This window comes from Gopherus flavomarginatus, chromosome 19 (assembly GCF_025201925.1).
Source record: "Gopherus flavomarginatus isolate rGopFla2 chromosome 19, rGopFla2.mat.asm, whole genome shotgun sequence".
Taxonomy (NCBI): Eukaryota; Metazoa; Chordata; order Testudines; family Testudinidae; genus Gopherus; species Gopherus flavomarginatus.
Genome location: NC_066635.1, coordinates 3,491,946 through 3,510,060, shown reverse-complemented (window position 1 = coordinate 3,510,060; position 18,115 = coordinate 3,491,946). Strand labels below are relative to the sequence as shown.

Below are 18,115 nucleotides of genomic sequence, written 5' to 3'. Positions count from 1 at the left end.
GGTTGAAATGCAGGAAGAGTCTTGAAGCGTTCCCACAACAGAGTGGAAAGTTCTCAACAATTCCCTCTAAACACCAAGAAGGTGACAGCAACATCTAGGTCCTGTCCATAGCATCAACCGAGCAAAGCTTAGCCATTATTTCAGTGACACTATTTCAGCTGCAGTGTGCACAGAACACTGGATGGTTGACATTCTTGGTGTAGGTCATTCAAGCACGGTGAGTATGCCTCCATGTGCCTGGGATTAATAAAGAACACTGCCTCTAGACTGACAACTGTCAACCAGTGGCAGTAATTTTGGAAGCTACAGCCTAGTCATGGTAGTTGTGTCTACCCTTATCTGATCTAACCTTACTCTGAGCGAAGTTAAACATACTGATGAAGACACGAGCCCTGGCTATACTACAGCTTCTATCAACACCACTAGCGCAGCTCCACCAGTGAAAAACATGCCCAATTTTTCTTAGCTTTGGTAAGGGTCCTAAAGACACTGCACACATGCTGTAATTAACAGGACTACTGAAGAAAGTTTCATATGACTATATAGGACAAAGGCAAATCTAAACACATTTTGATTTCTGTAAGGCAAAGTAATGGGCTACATGTAGCTGCAGACTTGCAGTGCTTTTTAATTCCATTAAAACTTGTGACAGACCCAGACCAGTGGGGTACAGGAGTCTGGAAGAGGGCAAATATACTGGTCACTGGATGAGTAGTTTTCTGTTCCCTGAGTGACTAAAGCAGGGGCTGCACTAGAGTAATCAGAAACCTGTTAGAACCAATTAAGGCAGACAGGCTGATTAGAACACCTGCAACCAATCAATGCAGGCTAACCAGGGCACCTGGGTTTAAAAAGGAGCTCACTTCAGTTTGTGGGGTGCATGTGAGGAGCTGGGAGCAAGAGGTGCAAGGAGCTGAGAGTGAGAGGGTGTTCTGCTGGAGGACTAAGGAGTACAAGCATCATCAGATACCAGGAGGAAGGTCCTGTGGCGAGGATAAAGAAGGTGTTTGGAGGCGGCCATGGGGAAGTGATCCAGGGAGTTGTAGCTGTCATGCAGCTGTTACAGGAGGCACTATAGACAGCTGCAATCCATAGGGCCCTGGGCTGGAATCTGGAGTAGAGGGCAGGCCCAGGTTCCCCCCAAACCTCCCAACTCCTGATCAGACACAGGAGGAGTTGACCCAGACTGTGGGTTCCACCAGAGGGGAAGATCACTGAGGTGAGCAAATCTGCCAATAAACGCAGGACCCACCAAGGTAGAGGAGGAACTTTGTCACAAACTACACCCCTAGCTCAGAATGTTGGTGCACCGTGTAACACTGAGTGAGAAGATCCACACAGTGCTCTTCAGAAAGCATGTACAGTATTTCATAACCCAGACCCGAGAACATTTGGGTTTGTGCTTCCCCTTTGCCCCCAGATCGCAAACCCTTAAGTAGGCTGTCTTGTTACTCACTCATAATCTCTCTTCTGCTGTCATCCTCCTTCAGCACTGACTCCTTCTGGTTGTCCTGGGCTACCTGACTGGAGTTCTCTTTGTCACTGGATGGGGAATCACATGTTCCATCAGATTTCTTCTCAGCAGCCTCCTCATCCACCTTCTCCAGTGGATGTACTTTCAAAATTTTTACTGGCAGCATTTTCTCTTTTCCAACCTGAGCAGAAAAATGCACCAAAAAACAGTAACTAGGCAGGAAATATGAGTTGATCAGCTTTTTAACACTTGAAGGGAAGGAAGGAAAGTGAAATAAAGTAAGAGTCACATACACACTATGGTTTGAGAGAGAACAATTTTTAATCTTTGACCTCAAGTGGGACACTTCTATAGTTTCCTCTGTCACAGAGACTTACAAGATCTCCCCATTATCCGCCCCATTCAGAAGTCCTGCTCATTACTCCTATGGAAGGAAAACCCGCACACAAGCTTTTCTAAAGTCCACCATTGCTACTTCCTCAATCTTCCAGATGTGTTGCAAGGGGTTGTGCGTGTCATCTTAATGGCCCCAGCTCAGGAAACAGAGAACACAACTCAGTCCAAAATATATACTGTCACAGCACCAGGACTGCGTCTTCCCCTTTCTTTTTGACAAACCTGAGTTTCCACTCAGTCCCCTCAGTCCACTTTTTTTTTTTTTTAAATTGGAGGTGGGGAAGGCTTCCTCTAATCACACTTGAGCTTCTGCCATTACTGTAGATCTTTCCAAGAAGCAGGAGAAAGAAACTAGTGGGCAAACTATCGCCCTTCAGATGTTTTAATCTATCCCTCAATCTTGGCTCGCTCTGGAACTCCAGCTGGGGAGCGTGCCCAGAAGCAGCGGCATGTCCCCTCTCCGACTTCTATGCGTAGGGGCAGCCAGGGGACTGGTGCGGGGACATGCCGCTGCTTCTGGGAACTGCTTGAGGTAAGTGCTGCCTGGAGCCTGCACCCCCTGCCCTAGTCCTTATACCTCTCCCGCCCTCCAAACCCCTCAGTCTGAGCCCGGAGCACCCTCCTGGACCCCCAACCCCTCCCAAAACCAACCCCCAATTTTGTGAGCATTCACGGCCCACCATAAAATTTCCCAACCCAGATGTGGTCCTCGGGTCAAAAAGTTTGTCCACCCCTGAACTAGTGCAAGCTGTGTCCGTTACACTCTGCTATTCCTATTGGGAACATGGTGTGTGTGTGTGTGTGTGTGTGTGTGTGTGTGTGTGTGTGTGTAGCAGAAGAGCAGTTAGATGTGAACCACCTTCTTCTGCTAGGCATGACGTAAGTCTCCTTTGCTCAAGCCACTCATCTTCTGACAATGCCACGTTAGCCTCGGCTTAAGAAACAGGTTTCCACACTATTGCTTTGGAAATAGGCATTATCAAGGGAATTCCACAAAGAAGTGAGAGAGTCCTACCATTCTGCACCAAATTTAGATAGTCATGAAGATTGAAGGGGAAAATGTTTGTGACCTCCTCTTACCTCTCTCCTGAGGATGGTGGCATTAAGCAGAAGCATGGCAAGTATTTGAAACTAGAGCCTCACCTCAAAGTCACACTCCTCGTCCACTGCATATTTGGTCATGATCTCTAGCCAGGCTGCATCTACAAGCTTCTCCAAGGAAATAGTATTGTGGTGGACCATTTCCAGTACCAGTTTCTCATACCAGGTGGGAAATTCCTCCTTCAAACTGAACAAGGATGTGAAAAGTTTACATCATCCAGCTAACAAAATATGAAATGCAACATGTTCTGCCAGTTCACGCCACTGAGAGCATTTTGACAGTGAATTAAACACTTTTAAGGTGACACCCCATTAAAATAAATAATGCAAATAGTCAGAGTGGGATTTATCACAAGAAAAAATAGATGTTCATACAGTCACCAATATAAATTCACTTCTGTGCCCACAAGAAATACAAAGCACATCTGTGCAACAGGGCCGTGCTGACAGTGCTCATCTTGCTGCCTATTGCCATCTCCCTATGAAGTGTTGCCTACACACCAAACAAACCCTGCCTGTATTACTGATCCAAAAACATGGCAATAGATTTTTTTTAATATAATTCCTATCCAGAAAAATAAGTTCCATATTTTTTATTCTTAAACATTTCTACTGCAGTAGTGCCTAGAGGAACCAATCTTTCTTCAGGTTATTTTGTATTCTGTCCAGGAGAGGCATATAATTTATGTAACTCAGTTATGAGACACATGGACACTCAATTATCTTTTCACCAGGGCTGTCAAGTGATTAAAAAAATTAATCTCGATTAATCACATTATTAAATAATAATGAATATCATTTATTTAAATATTTTTGGATGTTTTCTACATTTTCGAATATATTGATTTCAATTACAACAGAATACAAAGTGAACAGTGCTTGCTTTATTTTTTATTACAAATATTTGCACTGTAAAAAGCAAAATAGTATTTTTCAATTCATCTCAGACAAGTACTGTAGTGCAATCTCTATCATGAAAGTTGAACTTACAAATGTAGAATTAAGTACAAAAAATAACTGCATTGAAAAATAAAAATGTAAAACTTTAGAGCCTACAAGTCCACTCAGTTCTACTTCTTGCCCAGCCAATCGCTCAGACAAACAAGTTTGATTATAAGTTACAGGAGATAATGCTGCCCACTTCTTGTTTACGTCACCGAAAAGCAAGAACGCACATACACACGGCACTGCTGTAGCTGGCGTCGCAAGATATTTATGTGCCAGATGGGCTAAAGATTCATATGTCCCGCCATATTCAACCGCCATTCCATAGGATATGCGTCCATGCTGATGTGTTCTGCTTGATAACGATACAAAGCAGAGCGGACCGATGCATGTTCATTTTCATCATTTGATCAGATGCCACCAACAGAAGGTTGATTTTCTTTTTTGGTGGTTTGGGTTCTATAGTTTCCGCATCTGAGTGTTGCTCTTTTAAGACTTCTGAAAGCATGCTCCCTACCTCATCCCTCTCAGATTTTGGAAGGTACTTCTGATTTTTAAACCTTGAGTCAAATGCTGTAGCTATTTTTAGAAATCTCACATTGGTATCTTCTTTGTGTTTTGTCAAATCTGCTGTGAAAGCGTTCTCAAAATGAACATGTGCTGGATCATCATCTGAGACTGCTATGATATGAAATATATGGCAGAATGTGGGTAAAACAGAGCCGAAGACATACAGTTTTCCCTCAAGAAGTTCAGTCACAATTTTATTAACGCATTGCTTTTTAATGAGCATCAACAGCATGGAAGCAGGTCCTCTGGAATGGCGGCCAAAGCATGAAGGGGCATACAAATGTTTAGCATATCTGGCACGTAAACACCTTGCAACACCGGCTACAAAAGTGCCATGTGAATGCCTGGTCTCACTTTCAGAGGACATTATAAATAAGAAGCCGGCAGCAGCATCTCCTGTAAATGTAAACAAAATTGTTTGTCTTAGCAACTGGGTGAACAAGAAATAGGACTGAACGGACTTGTAGGCTCTAAAGTTTTACATTGTTTTGTTTCTGAGAGTAGTTATGTAAAAAAAAAATCTGCATTTGTAAGTTACACTTTCAGGATAAAGAGATTGCACTACAATACCTATATGAGGTTCATTGAAAAATACTATTTCTTTTATCTTTTTACAGTGCAAATATTTGTAATAAAAATATAAATTGAGCACTGTACACTTCGTATTCTGTGTTGTAATAGAAATCAATATATTTGAAAATGTAGAAAAACCATCCAAAAGTTTGATGAATTTCAACTGGTATTTCTATTGTTTAACAGTGCGATTCACCACGATTAATTTTTTTTAGTTAATCGCCTGAGATTAATTGACAGGCCTACTTTTCTCCTTTTAATTTTAAGATGAGTTTTCCCTTCAGGAGTATTGCAATCCCAACTGAAGTTTGGCATTTTCTCCCATATTAAGTTTATATTGTCAAAATATTTTTATATGTCTTATAATGCAGTAAGTAGGGCTTACTTAAATAAATTATTGTGCAGTATTTCAGTCTATGCAAATGTGTGTTCCACTGATGTTTCTAACATTGTTGGATGATCTTGAATTAGTTGTGTGAAGGATGATTAATTAGAACAGGGATTCTCAAACTGGGGGTGACAATCCCTCAGGGGGTCACAAGATTATTATGTGGGTATCGTGAGTATGTGCCACCCAGCTAGCTAGCAAGTCTGCTGTTAAGTCTGCACTAGTAAGTCTGCTGTGAAAAGTTATATTAAACATAAAATACCAGTTTAAAATAGTATTAAATATATTTTAAAAATGTGTTTTTAATTTATAGGGGGGGCATTCAGAGGCTTGCTGTGTAAAAGGGATCGCCAGTACAAAAAAAAGTTTGAGAACAACTGAATTAGAAGAATGGGGGAAAGCTTGCTGGTCACTTCCTAAATCAGAGCACGTTTGTCAGTCTGAATTCTTACCATTCATTCATTTTTTTTTTATTATTATTATTTTTAAAAGGGAATGTAAGCACCAAATTCAAGTTTGTTTAGTGATAGAAAAAATTCCACTTCACCCTATCGAAAGTTTTCTTGTTTCTTAGATTTAAGGTAGCTCTTGCTGACCGAGTCCTCATTTGCAGTTATTCTAGGATTATTAACCAGTGGATTCCTCACGACAAGGGCTGACTAAACTTGTCCATTCAGATCAGTGTTTTAAGTTTTAAATCTGCAGCTGCATGAAATCTTTATTATAATTCTCATTCAACATGGAGACTGGTCTCTAAGAGACGTTTTACTGAACGTCTATTTGGTTTAAGAAAAATATAAAACTCTGTATCCAATCTGAATTGAGACATTCTCTCATTTATGTAACTGATAACTTTCAGAAAAACAGGAGCAGTTAGCTAATCCTGTATCACTGCATCAGATTAAGACAGCAAAGCTAGGCAAGTGATCCACTGACTCAGCTACTTCAAGATTATGCAATTACAGAACCAGCAACATGCTCTTCAATATGAGGGAAGTGTATTAGCTGGGGAGAGATCAAAGACAACAATATCTCTATCTAAAGCTTCCGGCGTCTAGTATGGCTGGGAAGTAGTTTTTAAAGGGAGCAATTTAATTGGACAAGAAAAATGTTGCAGGTAATTCCTCTCTAGGTCACGGACTATCACCTCTTATTCCAATCAAAATGATGAATTCCCTCCCCAGTAAACACAGCAGAAGCAATATCCAAGACAGATTTAATCTACAAACACACACTAAATAGGCGGGAACAGGTCATCTTTAGAGAGTGAAAGAGGCAAAGCCAAAGTTGCCAGTATGTAAAACTGAGAAAGAAATGCCCGTTGTTATTGTTCAACTCCCTCACTTTCATTGGGTACAGCAATTAAGGAATAAGATACCTAATTAGTTCAATCAAGGACTTGCACTTAGAAAGGTTCCTTCATCATGGCAAGTTTTACACTGGATATAAACCAAAGTTCTGGCCTCTCCGTGAGACTGACAAAAGTGGGCAGGCCAACTGGTAGGGAAAAGAGAGAGCACTTGGCAGAACTATTCTTGCAATTTTGCTTTTTCGCAGTTTGTTTCAAGTGGAGCAGATCACCAATACCTGATTCCAAAATATTACTGAATTTAATGGCACCAGTTCACTGGTTGATACCTGCACAGATCTGGAAAACACAACAACTGCCGCAGAGTTAGCTGGTATGCACACCATCATTATGTGGAAACCAGTACAAGTCACACAACTTAGGTGCTTTTGTTTTTTCTCCTTCAGCAAGAAAAATTCCCTCTTTGTGTACGTAGCTTTGAGAGATATGCCAAATGTTGTACTCAGTTATTTTGTGAAAAGAACATTACAGATTAAGCTGCATTCATGAGCATGTCAAATTTGGAGTCAAATTTCTTTCATCTTACAAAGTCCTAAGGAACTAGTCACAACCTTAAACTCCTTGCTGTGTAACTAGCAGCCACCTATCATTCTATAGACAGCTCTCCTGCCCCCAAATTCTAAAGATAGATGCATACCAACTTCTGCACTGTTACTTACAGCTCAGCAACTTCCTGCTCCTCCTCCCAAGCTTCTTTGTGCGTCAGCTGGCTGCTTCCTGTGCTTTTGCACGTCCATATTCGTTCGTTGTATCTCTCTAGCCGTGCCTCATACTCTCTGTAGGAGCATCAGCTCAGGAAAACAGAATTCAGGGAGCAGACAGCAAAACCAAAAGTATTATATAGCCCTTTCCATTTGACTAAGCTAGGAGACAATATTGTGCTGCCGTTCTGCAGAGCCAAACCTTAGCTTCGGTATGTACACAATATTCTAAATTTAAGTTAAATTGTGTTTGAAAAATAGCATAAAGAGCATCTGCACTAATGCACAACAATGTGATTAAAAGGAAATTGAGAGATGAGGGTCTTACTCCATCCTGTACTTGTAAATTCCAGAATTAAAGACAATTTATTAGAGATTAAAATTACCGCATGGCAAGTTCCTTGAATTCCCAAAACAAGCAATTTGTTAAGTTAGTAGATTTGGTTCCTTTCCGTTCAGCTGAACTTTAATATAGTATTAGCTTCTTCATATATCAAAGCCAGCCTCAAGTTGCAGTTTTTTTGGTTATTAAACACTGGGAATTAAGGGGGCAAAAAGTAGAGGAGAGGCAAGGAAAAGTGTCTTTACCTTGGAAACAGAGTTGCAATAGAACACCAAGCATGGAAGGTAAAGCACACTTACAGTAACTATGTATCACTGTAGTGACAGAGGAATAAACCCAGTTTGGCTAACCCAGTAGCTTACAACCCTTCCTGTGAAGGATTTCTCACTCTTATGCTCCCGTGGAAGGCAGTGCTATTCAGTGCTGGAAATTACGTCTAGGATATTATGCTACCTACAGTTGGCGTGTCTCAGTTAAACTAAGCATTGGCGTACTCATACTAGCATTACATTTTTCCACAGAGTCTGATTAAGAAGGAAAAGACATAGAACTATTAATCCCAGTCTTTGTGGGTCCCCTTCACACTATTCCAGCTGGAGAAAACTGAGCCACAAATGATATGATGCATGTGGCAAGTAGGTATTGTATTTGTATCCACAGCAACCAATGTAATGCAAGAGACTAAACTGGGAATAGGTCATCTTTAGAGAAGGTTGCCACTAGCCAAAGCGTTAGACATTTCTCTCCCCCAAAAGCGTGTGTTGATGATAGAACAATAAAAAAGGCTTTTGGAATTCCCAATCTTTGCACCAGTATTAAGTGTACAGAAGCATTCACTGTGCCGTTTTTCATTTTAAAATACCTGTTTAGTGTGTTAGATGGAATCACTAACTTTCAAGTTCCAGAAATTGATCTTTGCCTTCACTTACAGGAGGTATCCTTCACAGATTATTGTTTGCAGTGAACCCTGATAGAAGTTTTTTCTTTATACTGCATCAAGTATGCAGGCTGTCGAAGATGTTATTTTAACCAGTTCTCTAGAGATACTACGCAGAGAGAGCTAATTGTGAAACTAAGATTCCTACTTATATTTACAGCCACCACCAACCATTTCAGCAATAAACTTGAGAAACTGCAGCTACTGAACTAAAGCCCTACCTAAAACTTTTTAGCAAGAACAAAAAGTGCCTAAATCCATTTCTCGAGAGGCACTGACAATCCCGGCTCTCAGTGTAGGCAGAATCCCAAACCTGGAAGCAACAGTTGACCCCACCATCTTTTGGGAGTCATCTCCCACCCCATAAACACACCACGCACATACCCACCAAATACAGACAATATTTGAACACCGAGTGTTCAGTTACACTAGCACATATAATTGCTAGAGAAAAAAGGAGGAGAGGGTGCCCTTATTTGTTAAATATTTAACAAAGTTTAACAAATGGTAACAGAACACACATCTTTGATGTCTAAAAGTGATTAAATGTTTGCAAAATTGGTAGACTGTGTGCTGCATCTGTGGCTGGAGAAGATAGTTAAGGGTCTGCTTTGCTGCCACACAACGTGCTGGGCCTTTGTTCTCTCTGTCCCTGAAGACAGACTCAGATCTTTCTGCAGCCAGTCTGAAAGAGAGCACGTAAATGCCTTGCCTGAGCTGGTACTAAAATTTCTAACAAAAAGAACAGGAGTACTTGTGGCACCTTAGAGACTAAAATTTATTTCAGTATGAGCTTTCATGAGCTACAGCTCACTTCTTTGGATGCAGAGAATGGAATTTCTAACACTATTTCTTACACCTCCAGTTTTTCTGTACACATTTTTTCCTTTCATTCATGGATGAAGCAGCAAAATCCCACTGTATAAAAATTCTATGCTTTTAGCGTATAATTTTAAAGCCAGCAGGTACAACAATTTATTAGTCTACAATCCAGAGGATGCGTCCCCATTCCAGTCCAGCTCTGTCACCCAAATGCAACTCAACTCCAACTACAATTGGTCAGCGCCCATCAACGCTGACCTCTGGCCACATTCTTTAAATAGTATTTCAGGTTCATGTTCACAAATGCTACCCTGCTTTTTGTGTCCCCCAGCTCCTACAAAACAGTGCTAGGAAGCATACAGACTAGATACACCTCTACACCGATATAACACTGACCTCGGGAGCCAAAAAAATCTTACTGCATTATAGGTGAAACCGCGTTATATCAAACTTGCTTTGATCCGCCGGAATGTGCAGCCCCGCCCCCTTCCCCCCCCCCCAGCACTGCTTTACTGCGTTATATCCAAATTCATGTTATATCGGGTTATGTTATATCTGGGCAGAGGTGTAGTATTTTGTGATTCAGGGGCTGAACCCAGAAAAATAGGATGATGCACATCTGAATCACTGTAATAGCAACTTCTATTTAGTTCTTTCCATTCATATTGGAAAGAGATCCAATCTTTCTAATTTCAAGCCATCTGACAGGACTGTCTCGCTGTTATAACCAAATAGCTTCTCCACTAACAGCACTGAGTTGGTGGTTGCAATTTCCATGAGCCTTGAAGATGCATTAATAAAAAAAATTCCAGAACATCAGCTGCTGATAGACTTGCAAAAATATCTATGGATAACATGCAAGATCAATTTAACAGATGAATACCACTTTGGCAATAGACAATATCTCACATGTAGGTAAGACACTAAAGAGCACTCAGGTGTTAAAACCTGGAAGACTAAGTTGTGCTAAAACAAAGAATGCTTAATCTTAAAAAAAAAAAAAATCAACTTAACACACACAAGACTGGCAACAGTTTGAGAATCATCTTTGAATTACTTTCATTTGCATTAACCACCAAGAAAGCAATTGCTTATCGTAAACATGGTTAATGTACTTATAACAAACTGATTCTTAGCCTGATGATGACAGTCACATTTGTCGTAACTACAGTGTTTAATGTGAAACGTGCTTTTTACTTTATGTCTTGGCTTTAAAAATAATTTGCCACAAGGGTGACAAAGTTCCTATGACTAAGTCTCTTCAGTATGATGCGATACTGTTTTGGTGCTGCCTATAATACTATTTTCCAATCATATTTTAACTTTCTGGACACCCACATGCAAAGATCTGAACGTTTGTCCTTTGCCCATCTGCAAAGCATTTCCCTTTTGTGAAACCTCTCGCTCTACCATTTTCTGTGCCACTCCAAAGTAGGAGACACTTTCAGACACAGTTCATTGCCTTAGAACACATACTAAACAAAAGGAGACAAATAAGTGAGAGCAGCAAGCTTTATTTTTGGGGAAAACAACACTGCTTTCAAACAAATTACACTGCTTAAGGGCATTCCACTTTTGATTTAAGGATTCCCTCCCTCACTCTCAGGTCAATTAGGTAGCATCTCAAACTGTGCGTTTTGCACAGTGCATACCAGTTGCATTCTTCCAAACCACAATCAGTGTAAACAAAATACATCTCTAAAGAAGTCACAAGCTAGCAACTCTACACACTGGAAAAGAGACACTTGGGCCACACAAAGCAAAGTTTGTCTTTTTGACAGGATATCAGACTCCTGAATTAGGAAAACATGTATTGCAGACTGCTCTCTTCCCATGTGTATGCTGCATAAAGCCAAGTGAGATGTAAAGTAAATGTTACCTGATTCTGTGTAGACCCGTTAGCCAACCTGTGCAGAAGAGTATTTCTGGCTTTGCCAAGTGATTCATTCTGCCTCTCTCCAGAGAGAGACGATTAACAAGGCTCATTCCAAGCCACAGACCTGAAGCCTAAGGTTTCATCTAGCATGCAGTGGACTCGGCAGAGTGTTTTTCCTCTAAAAAGGCTTTAAGGGGATTTGGTGGTGGAGGGCAGCCATGCACAGCTGCAAATAAGCACTAAGCCCAAATAAGTATTCAAGCTCCACTGACCAGCCCATCCCCTCCACCCACTCTGCTCTAGATACTTCCTGTGTCCCTTCCCATATGGAAGTTGAGCTCACCAATGTTTGCCACCCTTCATACAGAAGTTGAGGCTCTCTGCAGGAAAGTATTTTAGTAAGTATGACCTACAGTTAACCCTTAGACAAAATCCAAAGAATTTCACTTTTCATCATCAGAGGGGTAGCTGCGTTAGTCTGTATCCACAAAAACAATGAGGAGTCCGGTGGCACCTTAAAGACTAACAGATTTATTTGGGCATAAGCTTTCGTGGCTAAAAAAATCCATACTTCTTATAGGAAGAAGTGGTTTTTTTACCACTGAAAGCTTATGCCCAAATAAATCTGTTCGTCTTTAAGGTGCCACCGGATTCCACTTTACATCTTGTTGATGGATTCAGTATAAGAACCTACACAACACAGAAGGAAGTGTTGAAGGTTGTCTTTGCTAGGGAAAATGGTGGGTTCTTAACTGACATCTTTGTTCTTAACTAAGGCCTTGTCTACACTGCGATTTTACAGAGCTGCAACTTTCTCGCTCAGGCGTGTGATAAAACACTCCCCTGAGTGCTCCAAGTTTCAGCGCTGTATATAGGGTGCCCAGATGAGAATTCCAAAATATCAGGACCGCTGCAGGGGGAGCACCTTTTCAATTGTTACAGTCATCCATCCGAGTCTTTGGCGGCAGGTCCCTCAGTTGCTGACAGCCTTTGGTGGCATTTCAGCAGCGGGTAATAAACCTTCCCGCCAAAGAAGGAAGTACCTGCCGCTGAAATGCCGCCCAAGACTGTCGGCGACTGAGGTACCCGCAGCCGAAGTGCTGCCGAAGACCCAGATGTGCTGCGTGAGTGCAACAATCGAAAAGGCACTTCCTCTGCTGGTCACTGCCGCCTCAGCAGCACGTAAATAGTGTAGACAATGCACTAGCACTCCCAGCGCTGGAAATTACTCCCCTCGGGGAGGCGGTTTTTTTTAATAGCGCTGGGAGAGCTGTTGCGACTACACAGCCTCATTAAAGCGCTGCTGTGGCAACTGCCAGTGAAGACACGCCCTTACACACCTTTTTTCCTAGGGAACAGAAGATCTAAATGTCTTCGAGTCTGACTGCCTTGAAAGCAGCTTTAGGATGAAAACCTAGAGACTCTTCACCCTGTCACTCTCCTGGCCTCTCATTGTCCTGGGCAATTACACCCTTCAACCATTTGCAGACGTATACCTCACATCCCCTCACTAATTAACCAACACATACATATCAAGGTGCATAAACTATGATTAAAATGATTGTATTTAAATCAGATTTTTTATTTCAATTTAATACAGGCTTTTTAAAAAATTAAATCTATTTAAAATTAAATTTGAAATTATGACAACCAATGTATTATAATCTGTTAAAATAATTTAAAATTGAACAAGTAGTAGTATATGTTTACTTCCAACAACTTAAAGAAAGTCAAACCATGGTGAAGGCCACTGGCTAAGCACCTGGAACCAAAGTCTGTTGAAGTGCTAAACCAACTTTTGACAGCAGTAGCTGGTTCTGCAGGAGCAGAGAATATTTTCATCACTGCAGTTTATTCAGCTAGTTCAATTAAATGTGTAGTTCTTAAAAACCAATAGTAAACTGAAAATGCACGCTTCCAAACTATAAATGAAAACTAGGTGTAAGAGAGCGAGATCTACTAGTTCTAAAATCTGAAGGAAATGCTGACAACAGTAAGTTTAATTCACTAACTGCAGATAATACTTTCTTTTCTTAATAAATCAGTTAGTTTCAAATGCAAAACATGTTAAGAAAAAATATTCTCACATGTATCCACACATTTAAGGTAGTTTTATTTAAAAAAATTAAAGGCTTTAAAATGTTGAGGGTGTGTTTTTTTATTTTTATTTTTTCAGTACTTTTCATTGTTTTGGAATTCCCAACCAAACAGAGTTTGATATAAACCACAAGTAAAAAATTAATCTAGTAAAATACTAGATACACCATTTCCTAATATAAAAAATGTAAAAATTAAGAATCTGAATAAATGTACTTTATGTTATAGAACCGCTTAAATAAATGTGCATCAATTTATTATATCCTCCTTGCAAAAAGGAAGGACCAAATTTAGTGTAAAGACTATATTTAGTTGCTCATCGACATGTTTTAATAGAAACCAACTAATAAAAAGCAACTTTTCTCTAGGAAATAAATAAATACAAATGCATAACAATTAAAATCAAATGGTTTAACTCAAGGTTTACTGCTTACTGATTTAAAACATGATTAAAACCAGTAATTAAAGTCAATCCACCCTGCTGTATATTGAAATTGTAATAGTCATTGAAGCCTCCAAGCCCCAATCTTGTTGCTTTTCTAAGCTCTTTTCAATGTCATATCCCACATCATCTCAGATGTCAGTCACATGAACTGTAGGTTTATTCAGACTTAAATTTAAAATGAATTTTCACATTGAATTAAGGCATTCCAACACCATTTCATTGTACTGAATGCATTAGTAATACCTGTCTGAATCTCAGACTTACACTTCCTTCTCAAAGGCTGCATAATCCTTCCTACAGGCATTACCTGTGGTTGCACTTCATAGTGAAGTAATAGAACATTTTCTAATGCAAGAGTCTTAAGAAGTTGTGGAGCCCCTTTGTCTCAAGGGCTGCCAAGATCTCTTGCACATTATACACATTTATACATTTCCTCCACAATCTAAATTATCCTTGCAGTTTCCATCCCACTTGTACAGAGGACAGATCAGTCTCCAGGGCCAGTAGTTTGTAGTTACAGCCCATTAAAAAAAAAAAAAAAAAACACACACAAAACAAAAAAACCCACCCACACACCAATCTACATAGACATTAAGGGTATAGCTACACTTGAAGCCGTACAGCGCTGCCGTGGGAGCGCTCTGAAGTGCAAGTGTGGTCGCAGTACCAGCGCCGGGAGAGCTCTCCCAGCACTGCAGGTACTCCACCTCCCCGTGGGGATTAGCTTGCAGTGCTGGGAGCCATGCTCCCAGCGCTGGGGCACTGTTTACACTGGCGCTTTGCAGCGCTGTAACTTGCTGTGCTCAGGGGTGTGTTTTTTCACACCCCTGAGCGACAAAGTTGCAGCACTGTAAAGCGCCAGTGTAGCCAAGGCCCTAGTCCTCTGCACAGAATTACTGGTGCATCTCCTATGACTGTTATTTGATTTGCCTACCACCCACTTCCCCCTCTTCATCCTCCAAGAAGTGATGAACACTGATTACTATGCTACAATACCATGAACTTATAGGCTACCTTTCATACAGGAAAATCCCAGAGGGTTTTCAAACTGTATATATAGAGAGAAAAGAATCCACTGCAGACAAGCAACTTCCATTGCCTGTTTCTTAATTTTTCCCACAAGAGCTATGTTTTCCACACCATCACTTATGCAAGAAATATACTTGCTAAATAAGTCTCCTTCTCAATTCTGCTCCAATGAATAGAGTAAACTGAGGCCTATTGACAACTATTACATATATGGCCAGTTGGAGTTTCTGACATTTATCTCATTAATATTTATAGTAAGACACTCAAACCTTTATACCTGCATACAGTCCTAGTCTATGTGTTCTTGTCTGCCTCGTTCTCTTGTTACATAAACTATTTTGCCATGTCTTAAATTGGGGTATAAGTTTGTCAAGCAGGGACCACAAACCCTCTACTCTGGCTCTGATCCTACAAACACTCAGGCCAAGTCCACATCACTCAGGAGTGTGAAAAACCTACACCTCTGTAGTTATATAGATCTTGCTCCTGGTATAGACAATGCTATGTCAGAGGGAGATCTTCTCTCATCAACCTAGCTGCTGATTCTCACTGACATGGATTAACTACACTGATAGGAGAAGCTCTCCCCTCAGTGTAGAGGTATCTTCACTTAAGTGCCGCTGCATAATTTTAAATGTAGATCTGCCCTTATATGCAAGGAAGGGCCAATAATCAAGAATAATTAAAATGGTTTAAATCCAATAGTTCTCTGTCCTCAAAAAGAGTTATAGACGCAAGTTCCTACAATGTAGGCTACAAAACAAACAGTGTGCAATGTTCTAGGGCCTAAGCTTTAGCAAGGCTAGTTTTTTTTTAACATATTTACCATTTCAAGTGTTTAAGCAGCAAGCATGTAGGTCAGAGATTCTTAAAACAGCCTTTGTCAAATTAACTCTTATACTTGGGTTCTTTCACACAAACCCCTTCTATTTTACCAAATTAAAAATGATAAAACAGGAACTGAATTTTACAAGAATATCCTGAGACACAAGCAAGTTTCCACAACCATCTTCGTTCACTACCAGCCTAAGTATTCAGTTGCTTCATCAGTTTTTGGAGGTGGAAGCCCTGATTCTTGCCCAGTAAGACAAACCAATCAATAATCCAGGAAACACGGAGTTATGAAGCAGCTCTGGTGGCACTCCGAAGAAGCGACAAACGAACAGAGCCGTTTGGGGTTTCCCCACAGAAGTGTAAGCATCTGCCACACAAATCACGCAGCACCGGGTAACAGAACCTGACTCTAAACAAAACGGGAAGCGACCAGTTTACTTTCGGTGCGAGGCCGGGCGAAGCGCAGCCCAGGCGGCCGGGGCAGAAGCTGGACGGCAGGAGCCTGCGAGGCAGCCAGTTCCGGCCGGTAGGACCCCACCTGCCGAGCCCCCGACCACCGGCTGATGTTTCGCCACCAGCCGCTCTCGCCGGCCGCTGTGCGCGGCGCCCGGGCTCCAAGGGGAGTGACAGCGCCGGGGCTCGGCGCGCTGCCAGCCGCACAGCGAGCCGAGGGGGCCCGGTCAACAGGGGCGGGCGCTGCCCCTCCCCCGGGGGGCGCGGGGCCACGCGGGGCAGCGGCCGGCACCCAGGGCACTTTCGACCCGCCTGCGCCGCCCAAGCGCGAGCTCCTCGCCGCCGCCGCGGGACAGCGCCAGCAGCCCCACGCCCAGCCCGGGCAGCGGCCGCTCAGTCCCCCCCCTCCCGGTACCGGGCCAGGGGAAGGGGCCGGCAGCCGTACGGAGCCAGCACGGCCCCTGTCCCCTCGGAACCGCGCCTCCCTCAGGCCCCACGGGCCGGGCGGATACTCGCGGGTGCGGAAGGCCTCCTGCGTGTGAGGGACGATGAACCTCTCGCCCGCCTCCCCCGGCGGCAGCGGCTTGGCCAGCGGGAAGGGCTTGCGGCCCAGTAGCGGCGCCATGACGGGAAGCGAAGTGGCCCCGGCTGGGCCTAGCGGCTCCTCACAGCAACCCCGGCAGCGGTAGGACCCGGGCGGGAGGATTGAAAAATGGCGGGAGATTCCCCTCCCCCCTCCCGAGCGAGCGGCCGGCAGAAGCTCTGCGCGCGCACCCTAACCTGCTATTACCGCCAGGCCGGCCCTTCCCGCCTACGGCACCGCCCGATTGGTCGCAGTCTGGGCCACACACGGTCTAGTGGCCATGTAGCACGCCTGTCTACTAGGCTAGCCCCGCCCACTTAGCGGACAGCTTAGGCTGCAGAGCGCGTAGGGTGAAAGGTCACGTTATGTAAGCCGAGGGGAGCGAGACTCCATTTTGTGGCCCCGTTACTAGCCCCGCCTACTTCCCTCGCCGGCCAATGGGAGCGCGTCTCCCTCATGTCCATCCGGGTACCACGGAGAGGCCGCGCGCCCGGCTTTGTCTCCACAAACGGAACCCATCCCCTTCGCCCCTTAAAGGGGTAGCGCCTGGCCCGGGCGGCTGAGATGCGCCGAGGCTGTAGAGGGCGCTGCTGGCTCTAGGGGGCCCTCCCCGTCCCGGGCTTGGGACCTCCTCACCCCCGCCCGCTCCCTGCGCAGCGCAGCCGGCTACCCCCGCCCCTCCCTGCCCCCAGCTTGGCCTGGGGGGGCTGAGCCAGGCTGAGGAGGGTCCCTGCTGCCCTCCCCATGCCCAGCTGTGGTGCCCCAGCCCGCCTTGCCCACCCAGGCACTGGAGTGACCCTGCCAGGCTCCTGGTGTTTTTCTCCAATCTCCAGCATCTGGAGTCAGGTGATTCCATGAGGCTCTTGCAGAGAGAAGCCTGAGAACGTGACCCTGCACTGTACAGAAGTCAAATAAAACAAGACAAAACAAAAAAGCAATTTGTGTTTATTGATCTCTCTTTAAAGTCATGATTTGTAAACCAAATACTTGGTGCTGGACTCCTGACTATAGCACTCTCTGGTTCTTGGTCAAGGTGCACTGGGTGGGGCCTTAAAGACCTGGGTTCTAGTCCCTGGCCTACTGGATGCCCTCAGATGAGTCAACTGCCCCCCTTCATAGATTATTAGGGTTGGAAGAGACCTCAGGAGATCATCTAGTCCAACCCCCTGCTCAAAGGGG

The 18,115-nt window shown here is 43.2% G+C and overlaps 1 protein-coding gene across 1 annotated transcript in view; it reads right to left on the bottom strand.

Moving 5' to 3' along the window:
- The window catches only part of BAZ1B (bromodomain adjacent to zinc finger domain 1B), an 82,168-nt gene extending 64,717 nt beyond the window's left edge, over window positions 1–17,451 (bottom strand). Inside the window, exons 1-4 of the mRNA XM_050928896.1 lie at window positions 16,866–17,451; window positions 7,476–7,592; window positions 3,014–3,158; window positions 1,457–1,655 (exon numbers count right to left, since the gene is read on the bottom strand). Of these exons, the coding sequence (XP_050784853.1) occupies window positions 1,457–1,655; window positions 3,014–3,158; window positions 7,476–7,592; window positions 16,866–16,978 (574 nt within the window). The 5' untranslated portion in view covers window positions 16,979–17,451. The remainder of the gene's footprint in view (window positions 1–1,456; window positions 1,656–3,013; window positions 3,159–7,475; window positions 7,593–16,865) is intronic.
- Between the last annotated feature and the right edge of the window lie 664 nt (window positions 17,452–18,115).